The sequence below is a fragment of the Typopeltis vanoorti genome, chromosome 23 (assembly GCF_054136105.1).
Source record: "Typopeltis vanoorti isolate ZY-2024b chromosome 23, IOZ_Tvanoo_1.0, whole genome shotgun sequence".
Classification (NCBI taxonomy): domain Eukaryota; kingdom Metazoa; phylum Arthropoda; class Arachnida; order Uropygi; family Thelyphonidae; genus Typopeltis; species Typopeltis vanoorti.
Genome location: NC_143571.1, coordinates 64,888,797 through 64,901,038, shown reverse-complemented (window position 1 = coordinate 64,901,038; position 12,242 = coordinate 64,888,797). Strand labels below are relative to the sequence as shown.

The window sequence follows — 12,242 nt, the reverse complement described above, 5'->3', positions numbered from 1 at the left end:
TCCACACTAATATTTTATAATACAAACCCATATTCTCCAATTTATACAAGTCTTCCATGCTGTATTCTGTCAAAAGCCTTAGCAAAATCCAAAAGTATCATGGTGTATCCATTCCACTCGTCTAGTTCAATATAACATTATAGAATGTGAGCAAGTTGCTAAAACATGACCTTCCCTTAGTAAATCCATGCTGTTCATTGCAAAGTAGAAATTCACTGTCAACCCATTTCTGAATGAGACTCCTAACCAATTTTTCCAAAATCTTCACAACCATTCCTGAGATGCTGATTAGTCGATAGTTGGATATATCAGTATTTGCACCGCCCTTGTGCAATGGAATTATCATACATTCTTTCCTCTCCTGCGGAATCTTTCCTATTCTGTGACTCAATATATAGCCTGGTCAAAGGAATAGCCAGTTCAGCTGACTACTCTTTTAGCACCCATGCTGTTATCCCATCAGTCCCTATTGCTGAATTCTTCTTATTATTATTATTCCTGATACCTCCAAGGAGTCCGAAGACTCATCGCGGGAGGACACCTACAACTGCCTCTACACCTAACCTCTACTATGAATCATCTCCATCAACCGCCCACCTCCAACACCACCAAAACTAGTAATTTTTGTCTGTAAATTGCGTGTGTTCTGAAGGGCCGATTTGTATGTATGTGGGATGAAAAACCCGAGTTTCCGGGAGAAAAAATCCTGCTACCTCCGTATGAGATCGGCTAACTCACCTTCGATTGAAATCGACCAGATAAAGATTCCTCCCGTCGCGACGAGAATCAAACTTAGGCCTATTCCAATCGAAGGGCGCAATGTACCGTCATTCTTCCAATTGCGCTACGGAGGCGCTTACATCATATCAGTAGCATCCTGAATTCTTATTCAGCATGTGAAACTGCTCTAAAACCTCCTCTTCATACACCTGAGTTTCTCCATCCAGTGAAAGATGTAGCAGTGAACTGAATGTTGCATACACCAGATTGATAGCCTTTAGTAAAATGGGCACTCATTAGTTGAACAACCTCTTCTGCCTCTGTCACCCTCACACCATTTGCATTCAGTAGAGTTATTCTTACAATTTGATTCTTTCTTTTACTTGCAGCATATCAATAGAATTCTTGTGGGATTGTCTTTAGCCAGAGCCAGTTTCTTTTCATACTCAGACTTAGCTTTCTGTACAACAGTTGCGACTCTTCTGGCTTACTGCTTATAATTTTCATAACAGACATCATCCTTATGTACATGGTATTCCTTCCACATCATCCTTTTCTTACAAATCTCTTGCTTAATAAGATAACACATCCATTTGACTCCTACTTTATTTATTTTGAAAGTCTCAGGACACATTCCGAGATATTCCTCCCATTCAAGTTTAATGAATTAATAATTGTAATTATCTGGGCTGTAATGTAAGTAACATTAAAGAAATAGATAAAATTAATGAATTTGCAAAAATTTGTGGAAGGATTAATGATATCTTAAACTAGATTTAATACACATAAATACAAGATTAAGAATATCCAATATTTTAGCTAAATGTTATTATATGAAAGTGTAGATGGACAGTGTGTGTGTGTGTTACAAAAGTTATTTGTAATCCCTGAAGATGTTTCAGTGACTGAGATGAGATATTGGAAGCATTAAAATTAATTTTAATCCTTTCCCAGTGCTGAAAATATTCCATTAAACCTCCAACATTATGTCCTCACAGCACTTAAGCCTCAATACACGTGGTTACCAGTTAACTGGAACAGTGACCATGGAAGTACCAGTGGAACAGACAAAGTGCTGAAACACTGTATCAGGTCAAGGAAAACTGGTGTTGGAAATTTGGTTTCCATATGTTCCATAAAGTAATTAACCAAAACCAGTGAAACAGGACTGCCCATGGCTGTCCCTTCTATTTTCTTGTATACTTTAGTCTTCCATGTGAAGTATCGTGCACTGATGGTAAATTTAAACAAGTTAACAATGTCCTCTGGAAAAAATCGCAAAACCTTGTAGAGCTCCTCGAAGAAGTATGTTTGTGAACTGAGAAACCACATGAAAGAAAACCAAAATTTCACTGTGCAGCAAACAAGGCTCTTTAATTTTCTCTTTGAAGTCAATGCTATTTTTGGCTAGTGAGGTTTCTTCCTTAGTGGCCAAGCCAGCTCTTATATCGTAAAACAAACAATTTCAATATATATGCTAATTATAATAATGTTACATTTTGCATTCTCTAGTTTGCTTCTCCACTCGCTTCTTCCAATTTTCAGCAGCAGTAAAAAGTGTGAATAATATCACATATTCCACTGACCATAAAAAAAATAAAAAAAATTGTTACTCAATGACCTGATAAAGAGAAATCCCAAGGCTTTTTATTTATTTATGGCAATTCTATCCAAAAAAGAGTTAGTCATCCTTTAAATGAATAAGCTGGTAAAGAATTCTGTTACAGAAACCAAATATAATTCTTGCATGCTATTTTGCATCTCTTAAGTATAAATATTATAAAGATTATTACATACATTCTATAGATAAATTTGAATCTCAGAGCCTGCTGGTGTTAAAGCAAAGTTCTTTATTCATTCTACTGCTGAAATCAGCCATTAAAGATTTTTTTTTTTTTACTTATCCTTTGAGATATCCTAGAGATATCTCAAACTTCAGATATCTGCGTATCCCTTCTTAAATTTTCATTATTACCAAGTACCCCCTTATCAAAATAATAATAGATCATGCCAGGATGTGAACTTCGTGGCGATAGTAACTCGCAATTTGAGTAGGAGAATTCATACATAATATATAATTTATTGAGGAATATATACGTTTAAAATAATTCTTTTTTTTTCTTAATAACAATTCCATGCATTAATGATGCATAGCCGAAAATTGCCATGTACCCCCCCGAAGACCTTTTGCGTACCACACTTTGAGAAACACTGTCCTAGAGGATAAAGGTTCCTTATTCTCTAACTATGCAACTAATATTGGAGTGATGCAGGGCTCTGTTTTCTCACCCATTCACTTCCTTCTGTATATATCAGCGACCTAATCCAGTTGACTACAAAGCCAATAATACACAGCTTTGCTCAGTCAGCAGACTGCACTCCTACTTTTCATTCAATAAACAATGTTCTATAGAAACTCCCATAACAGCAATCTTTACTACCCTAAATTCTGATCTCCAAACCATTCTTTAATGGGATTCAGAACTGGCTCCACAGTTCTCTCTTATCTCCCATAAAAAGGAACCATTTCTTGCAGTCTTACTCTTGACAAGATTTGAATCTCTATACAAGATGAGATCTCTCTTCTTGGGATTACTTTATCAAAACCTCTCTTGGGATAAGCATATTATCACTATTGCTTCTTTGGAAACCAAAAAATTAGGATTTCTCTTTTGCTCAAGATGCTCGTTCACATTTGAACAGCTATCATCCCTATACAAATCCACACAGCTACTGAATGCTGTTCTCACATTTGAGGCAATGTCCCTGAGGATTCCCTAAAAATATATGACTCAATACAGAAGAGCAATTAGGGTGATATGACCCATCTCTCACTATTTCACTCCACCTAATCTTACACAGGTTCAGTTTCTGCTTCTTGCATCTTCTATATATACTACCACAGCCAATGCTCATCTGAATTAAAACAATTGAAACACATGCATGAATTTGTTCTGTGAGTTCAACTCCAAACTCACAGAACAAATTTCTCCTCCTTGTTTATTTCATGTACTGCTGCACTCTGGAAAAGCCCCCCCCCCCATCTTATGTGCTTCCCATGGAATACAATCCACAGCTCTTCAAACTAAATTTAAACAAGTTCCTTCTCACCCATTCACAGTACTGCATACTATGGTAGCAAAGGAGTTGGTAATGGCATTAGGAATAAATGATTTGGTTCAGAACAAGGAAAATGTAGAAATGGGTAACAGTAGGCTGTTGAGAATAAAAGATAGTGTGGTAGGAAACGTTAGTATTATGTTGCCCACTTATGACAATGATGAATTCAGAAGATGAGTGAAGATTGTGAATGGTATGCTAGCACGGAGTGATGAGATTTATAAAACAAAAAACAGGACACTCATGGCGAGTGGACATGAACCAAACTGTCATACTAGTTAAAATGATTCTCTAATACTCATTTCATGCTAAACTAGCCATAACTGTTTAGCATGATTAAAATTAACATAGGTTACTGACATATTTATTGCCATCTTAGTCTCATATTAACATTATCAAATTACACAATTCTTTAATGAGCAGATGTTGATCAATAAAAGATCTTTATTGAGGAGATGCAAGGGGCAAATAGTAGCAGCGGTTTTGAGGCAGTACGATGTAAGGAACAGGTGGATAGGATGGAATATTAGGTGCTGCTATAGACCCGGTAGTGTGAAGAGCAGTGAAAAGGAAATACATGGGCAAATTGGCCCATGCAGCGAGCAAGAGAGGAGTGATACCAGGAGACAGAGTGAACAGAATTTCTGGGAGCAACACCCTTGCCATCTCAGAAAGACCTAAATCCATTATGAAATTCATATGCAGTTTTTTCCCTTTTTCAAAGGACATGTGTTTACAAACCAAGGCACAAATCTCTCCACAACATAAATCAAATGTTAATTAAAAATAATAAAAAAATTAACCATTAATACATATTTCACTGTGCATTAATTTAGGGTTGCCCAGATTTTGGAAAACCAAATATGGACATGGGTGTTAAAAAAAAAGCCATCTCCGAACCTTAAAACAATTTTATTAAATGACATAATGAAGCAACATTATAATAATTAGGTGCAGTTCAGGCCTTATATTAGCACTATTTTTAGCATTCTCTAACAAAACTGGATTGTCTATTACAAGTTTATAGAAATCTTCACAAGAGATATTGATGTTAACTAAAAGTCGTTCTGTCCGAATTGTATAGATACTTATACCTAAAGAGTTTTACAACAACTGCCTCAACATCAACTCATAATACATCAGCTGCAGTTTGCATGCGATTATGCAATATATGTGCTGGACATCCAATTCCTTCCAAATTTTCATCATCATCATCATCATCATCAAATTCCTGCCATGTACCCTCAAGGGGTGTACAGGATATGACAGTACTACATGAAAAAATTACATCATTACTAACTTCCTATCTACAATTTTCCTCCAAATCAGTCTGTTACTTGTCAAGACTCCAACATTATCAGATCTTATATTTCTATCGTCTAAGGCACTTTGTACCGTATCAATCCACCTATATCTTGGTCTTCCTCTGGGTCGTTTTCCTGCCAACCTGGCAGATAACACTTGTTTTGCTAATCTTTCCTCTCCCATTCTATTTAAGTGACCATACCATCTGAGGTTAGCTCTGCTAACACATTCCTGGATGCTGACAATGTCAAGTTCTTTCCTAATATCCTCATTTTTAATATGATATTGCCATTGATGCCATCTGTTCACGCCTCTAATCTTTCTCAGGACTCTCATATCTGCGGTCTCTAGTCTTTGGTCAAGTGTTTTACTTCTGACCCAGCTCTCAGATCCATAAGTTAAAATTGGTTTGAACACAGTCTTGTATACAGCTAATTTAGTGTTCCGACTAATTTCTTTCTTATTCCATATGAATTTATTCAATTGACTTCCCACGATACCAGCTTTGCTGATTCTGTTGTCTATTTCTATATTTAGTTTACCATCTTCAGTAAAAATTGTGCCTAAGTAGCTGAAATGTTTTACTTGTTCCACAGGTTTTCCATTCACAACACAGTTGACATTTTCAATGATTCTGCCTATTTTCATTGTCTTTGTCTTTTTATTGCTGACCTTCATACCATATCTATTACAACAGCTATTCAATTTAGTCAGAGAATCTTGCAGACTTGTAGCGGATTTATTTAGAAGTATAACATCATCCGCATAAAGCAAAGAGCTGACATTAACATCTCCAATTTTGATATCAGGTTTAATACCACATTCCTTCATAATGTGATCCATATAGATAATGAATAACAGAGGGGATAACGTACATCCTTGTCTCACACCAGATTTAACATTAAACCATCTTCCTGTACTTCCTTCAATTCTAACCGCAGACTCACAACTCAAATAAAGACTAAGTATTGCTTGATATAATGCCCCATTGACACCATATAACTGCAGCGTATTGAATAGCTTCTCTCTTGGCACCTTGTCATATGCCTTTTCCAAATCGACAAAACTTAAATACAGATCTTTGTTATATTCCCATGCTTTCTCGACTATTTGTCGTAAAGTGAAGATCTGATCCTGACAGCCTCTATTTGGCCTGAATCCAGCTTGTTCTTCACCAAGCTTTTCTTCCACAATTCTTCTCAACCGTTTCTCAAGTATACTTGCATAGATCTTGCCAGGAACACTCAGTAGGGAAATACCTCTGTAATTCTCACATTCAGTTTTATTTCCCTTTTTATATATGGGTACTATGAGAGCTCTACTCCAATCATCGGGAATTCGTCCCTCTGTCCAGGCTTTCTGAACTATGCAGTGCAGCCACTGTAAGACTCTTATACCACCATACTTCAGCATTTCTGGTCGAATATCATCTACTCCTGCTGCCTTTCCACATTTCAAGCCTTTGATGGCTTTTTCTACTTCAAGTATGGATATGTATTCCTGACTGCATGCCTGGTCAGTGATTTTTATCACTGTGCTGTCATCACTGCTTGTTTCATTTAGCAGTTTTTCAAAGTAATTACTCCATACTTCATCATCATCAAATTCCTGCCATGTACCCTCAAGGGGTGTACAGGATATGACAGTACTACATGAAAAAATTACATCATTACTAACTTCCTATCTATAATTTTCCTCCAAATCAGTCTGTTACTTGTCAAGACTCCAACATTATCAGATCTTATATTTCTATCGTCTAAGGCACTTTGTACCATATCAATCCACCTATATCTTGGTCTTCCTCTGGGTCGTTTTCCTGCCAACCTGGCAGAGAACACTTGTTTTGCTAATCTTACTAATCTTACTCCATACTTCAAGGATATCTTTTTCTCCTGTTTTCATTTCATCTTTATCATCTCTAATTCCTTTTACAGCACTCTTTCCTCCATTCCTAAGTTTCTTCAACAACCTCCAGAATATTTTGCCACCTTCTTGATATTTATTTTCTATATTCTTGCCAAAGTCCTCCCATGACTTTTTTAGCTAGTTTTACACACTGCTTAGCTTTCTTACATTTGTCTCTGTATTCTGTAAGAGTAAAAGCTGACTTATTTGCCAGGAACTTTTGATATGCTTTCTTCTTTTCCTTCACTGCCTCTTTAACTTCCTGTGTCCACCAGGGAGTTCTGATTTTTTTATCTTTGCACACAACCTCACCACATGCCTCTCTGGCAGAATCAATCAATGTTTCCTTTAGAGTTTGCCACTGAATCTCCAAGGTTTGATTCCTGTTCTCAAACTCTTTCATTTTCTTTTCAATAATATTTCTGTATTTTAGTCTACAGTTTACATCTGAGAGCTGCTCAACTTTTATTCACTTTAAAACTTTCTTACATGTTATTCTTTTCAATATGAAATTCAATTTTATCCTGCTCAAGACTAAATAGCGATCACTTCCAATTTCAACTCCTCTGTACACTCTGGTGTCCTGCACCAGGGAGAAAACATCACTATCAACAATAACATAGTCAATGAGACTTTTCTTATTCCTAGCCTCTTCTCTCCTTGTGAATTTGTGCACATTTTTATGTTGGAACATGGTGTTAGTAATAACCAGTCCATGTCCTGAGCAGAAATCCAACAGATATTTGCCATTATTATTAGCTTTGCTCTTTTCTCCAAATTTTCCCAAAATATTTTTGTATGTCTCACAATCATTTCCTACTCTACTATTTAGATCCCCAACAAGGACCAACTTTTCCTTTTTCATTGTGTCAGTTGCTTTTTCTAAAGCCTCAAAAAATTCCTCCACTTCTACCTTAGTAGAACCTTCTGTGGGACCATAGGCACAAATAAGTCTCATTGTCCAGTTCCCCATTCTCATATTTGCCCACATTACTCTACTTGAGACTGACTGCCATTCAAGAAGATTAGCCTCGTATTTTGTGTTGAATACTATGGCTACTCCTTCTTTTCCTTGATTGTTATTGCCTGAATATAACATTTTGTATTTATTGCTCAGAAAGATCTCACCAGTTTTGGTCTTTTTTGTTTCAGTCACCCCTATTATGTCAATCTGGTACTTATCTAATTCCTCAGCTAGCTCCATTTCTTTGCCATTCAGGCTTCTTACGTTGATAGTACCGATCTTTAACTCTGGTGATGTTGAGTTGGGGTTTGTTTTCAGATTTGTTTCCAAATTTTCATTACAGGACTATTTAAATTTTGCAAAGACATTATTTAACCCTCGATGAAGTAGTCCTCCAAAATTTGTATTTGCATTGTCTCCACAAAATGCAATACATTTTACGACATCTAGTGAATGATGTTTTAAAGTTTCAAGACAGAAATTTGATATTGTATCTGACGTTTCGTTTTGTAAAGATGTAAGACGTAATAGTTTTATAAATTTTATCCCTAGTAAAATATTGAATTATGATGGGGAAAATTTCTTAATACATATTTCGCTTTAATATGTATTAAGAAATTTTACTTTAATACATATTTCATCAGTCGGGATACCATAATATCATACTTCTTCTAAATCACTTTTAATTTTTTCTACACTGTACGGAGCTAATACATTTTTTATAATTGAAGTTGATTTTGTTCTAGCACTCAAAAATTATGTGGCAATTTTGGAATCCGAAAATATTATAGGAACAAGTTTGCTGCTGCAATCATTACAAGTAAAAGAACGATGATGCTTTATGCCATGAAATGCCATAGTTATTTCAGCAGCAATAACTTTTCCTTCGTTGCTGGTATTTGGTTTTACAAAATAAGTATCAATACTTTTCGAACTGGAACTCTAAATGCTCAATTTATGTTTCCGAGTGTTAATGTTATGTAATACCCAACAAAAATTAATTTACCTTTAATTGTATATTTTATGTATTAACCAAATATTGCACATTCAAAAAAGACAAGATATTATTTTTTAATAATTATTGAAATAACATCCACATATCGTACCAATACCACACTGCACAATGTCCAAATAAGAACTGTTTGAAAATAAGCAAATGCAATATATCTGTACAAAATTATAAATAAAATGTTTATATTAAATAAAAAAGCAACCAATGAAAGGGACCGTCGGTGCCGTAAACTGTAAACACAATTTCCTGGAATAGTCAGTTTTTATGGCTTGCAAATCAATTTAAGTTGGATTATTCTAAAAGAATATTGAAAATTATAACTGCTTAACATAATATTTATAATTTTATCTTTTCATTAAAATACAGGACTTTAGGCTGTCCCTGCAAAGTACAATACGGACAGCAAAATTCGATGTAAAATATGGGATAGTCCCATTATATATATATATATATATATATATATATATATGGGACGTCAGGCAGGCCTACATTAGTTATAACTGTAGATTACATATGAAATAAATTTTAGTAGGTTGACAAAACGAAATTATTCTGTTTGCCAAATATTTCCTTGAAATTTAAACTACATTATGTATTACCTCTTTTGTTGTCACCCATAATCTTAACTCAAAATCTTCATTCATAGAAATAACTCCTTTGACTCTTTCTTCTTCTACTAACTGCAATATATGTAAAAAAAATTAGTATATACAATGTTATGAGAAAAGTCTTGATAAATATAGGCAATATTTACCTTTACTAAAGAATCAAATAAAAACTATTTAGGGATTATGTAACAGGGCCAAATCTAGAAATTTTACTGTTCAAAGCAGATATTTCTTAAGCAGGCCAATATTATTATTATATCACACCTCCAGGGAGTCCAAAGACTCATCGAGGGAGGGCATCAACTCTACAACTCCTCGTCTCACTACTCCAGCAACCATCATCATCATCTAACACCAACGCCATCTACCGCCGACTACCACCACTAGTGCTTTCACAGACAATCACAAGCATCCATGCCCATGGCAGGATTCGAACCTGCAGTCTTTTTGGCTGGAGAGCGGATACGCTAACCACTCAGCCAAGGTTTTATGCTTGAAATGGCTATGCACAATCCCTGATTACGACTTTTTAAATTATTCAAATTCTTGATGGTCAACTATCAACAAAAAACATAAGCAGGTGGAAAAAATGTGGAAGAACATTTATTATTTTTCTCTTATTGAAAAAAAAAAACTCCTTTGTCACCAATAAATACCAGAATTCAGATAATTCAATCTCTTTAAATTCTACTTCAAAGGGTGTGATCATTCTTTAAATCTAAAAGCTCTTCATTTTATTGACAAATGTAATGTTGAAATTTTTTGTGATATTGTAAATGGATTTCAAATACAATTAAAACTATATCAGGTATTTCAAAATGATGAAACTTTTCCTCAAGCATAAACAGATGCTACTCTACTAGTCTTAATAATTTTTTTTCTAATAATAATTCTAGTCCCGACAAAATTTTGTGAAAAATAAGAGCATATTAAACTGAAGAAAAAAATAAATATTTTACATACACACATGCAAAACAAAGAAAATAAATTGTGAGTAAAGTAAAAAATCAAACCAACTAAAAATCAAAGTAACTGGGATGTTGGGGGGGGGGGGATACATGCTGGAGCCACTATATGTGGTCATACATGTCAAAATAATTACTGAATTCACGAAGTTTACAGGCACTAGTTGAGAAGCACCATTATAATGTACAACACACTTTTTTTTGCATGTGTATAATGCAATGCATGATGGAAAGAAGGATCATTATGAGGTCTCATCAGTAAAAGCTAGACCAGGGGAGATACTGAATCTTAATTAAAAGAAGCTTCAACTTGTAAGAGAAGAAATTATGATACCAGTTATGAGTTTCCTGTCAGGCTAATACCGGATTATGACTCCTGTTGGATTATTTACTAACAAAGGTTTTTCATCTATGACAAGAAAAGTGTGTTCAAGAAAACCAAGTGAATTAAATGACTGTATAATGATAGCTGCAAAAATTGGTTGATTAGTTATAATATTATGAATTTATCTAAAAGGAGATTTAAGTGAAGGTTATGATTTAGTCATCATCATCATCATCATCATCATATGTATCAAAGATTTAGGCCTAGCATGGCCTGTTCCGGCCTTAGAAGTCATCGCTGAATCGTTTAAGAGGACGTCCTGGTTTTCTTTTTCCTAATGGCTTGTACTTTAAGGCTTGTACTTTATGATTTAGTTCAAGGCTTATTTACAATAGACATCAAAGAGTGTTTGAAAGCAGCAGTAAAATAATGCATATATATCCAGGATCATAAGGATAAATCAGGTAAGAGTTAAATGAATGAATAACATCCACCTTCCAAATCAAGATAATCTGAATTTGAGTCAAAATTCTGAAAAGGCTATTTTATTGTTTAGATGCAGTGAATGATCAACATTCACTTGATTTATTTATTTATGCTAACTTATCATTAAAATTATAAATTTATTCCATTAATTTACACTGATTGTTTCAAACTAAACATTTAGAAAGTCAGCTTAATAAGCAGATATCAACTTTAAAATTTTGCTAAATCCTGATTAACTTACTGCACTATTCCTTAAAAATTAAAAGAAAACTTGTCTGTAAAAAAAAGTACGATGTGTGCTAAACATGTCCTTTTTTGTAGAATGCTACAGGTACTCTATAATTTAAAATAAAATACAACAATGATTTTAGTAAAGCCCGTTATATTCTATATTATGCAAATACCATTCTGTCTAGGATATGCTATCTAGAATATACTATCTAGAATATGATACTCATCTACAGGAAGGAAGAAGACCAATACTTTTTGCTTTGATCAGCTTTCCTTTATTGTAACAGACTTATACACAAGGCCAGCTTAATATATAAACATTATTATTAGCACCCAACCTACAGTTTTGGGATGGTCTTTTGTTCTACCCCTGTTACTCTCTGTTCTATGAAAAATCTCTACTATATTTACCTGTAATATAGTAACAAACTCTTACTAATTTATGTCACAAACATATTCCCTTCTTTCTATGATGAAGAGAAATGTATGGCATCCATCCATATATATATATATTTAGAAAGATATTTAATGACTAAAAAACCGAGAATTAAAGCTTTAATGATAAAAAACACAACTAGTTTTGGCTTTTTACAGCCTTCAT

General features: G+C 34.4%; 1 protein-coding gene across 1 annotated transcript in view; it reads right to left on the bottom strand.

Annotated features, from left to right (window-relative positions):
* PTPMT1 (protein tyrosine phosphatase, mitochondrial 1) overlaps window positions 1–12,242 on the bottom strand; it is a 71,508-nt gene that overhangs the window by 43,303 nt on the left and 15,963 nt on the right. Inside the window, exon 2 of the mRNA XM_090412921.1 lies at window positions 9,626–9,706. Within this exon, the coding sequence (XP_090269047.1) occupies window positions 9,626–9,706 (81 nt within the window). The remainder of the gene's footprint in view (window positions 1–9,625; window positions 9,707–12,242) is intronic.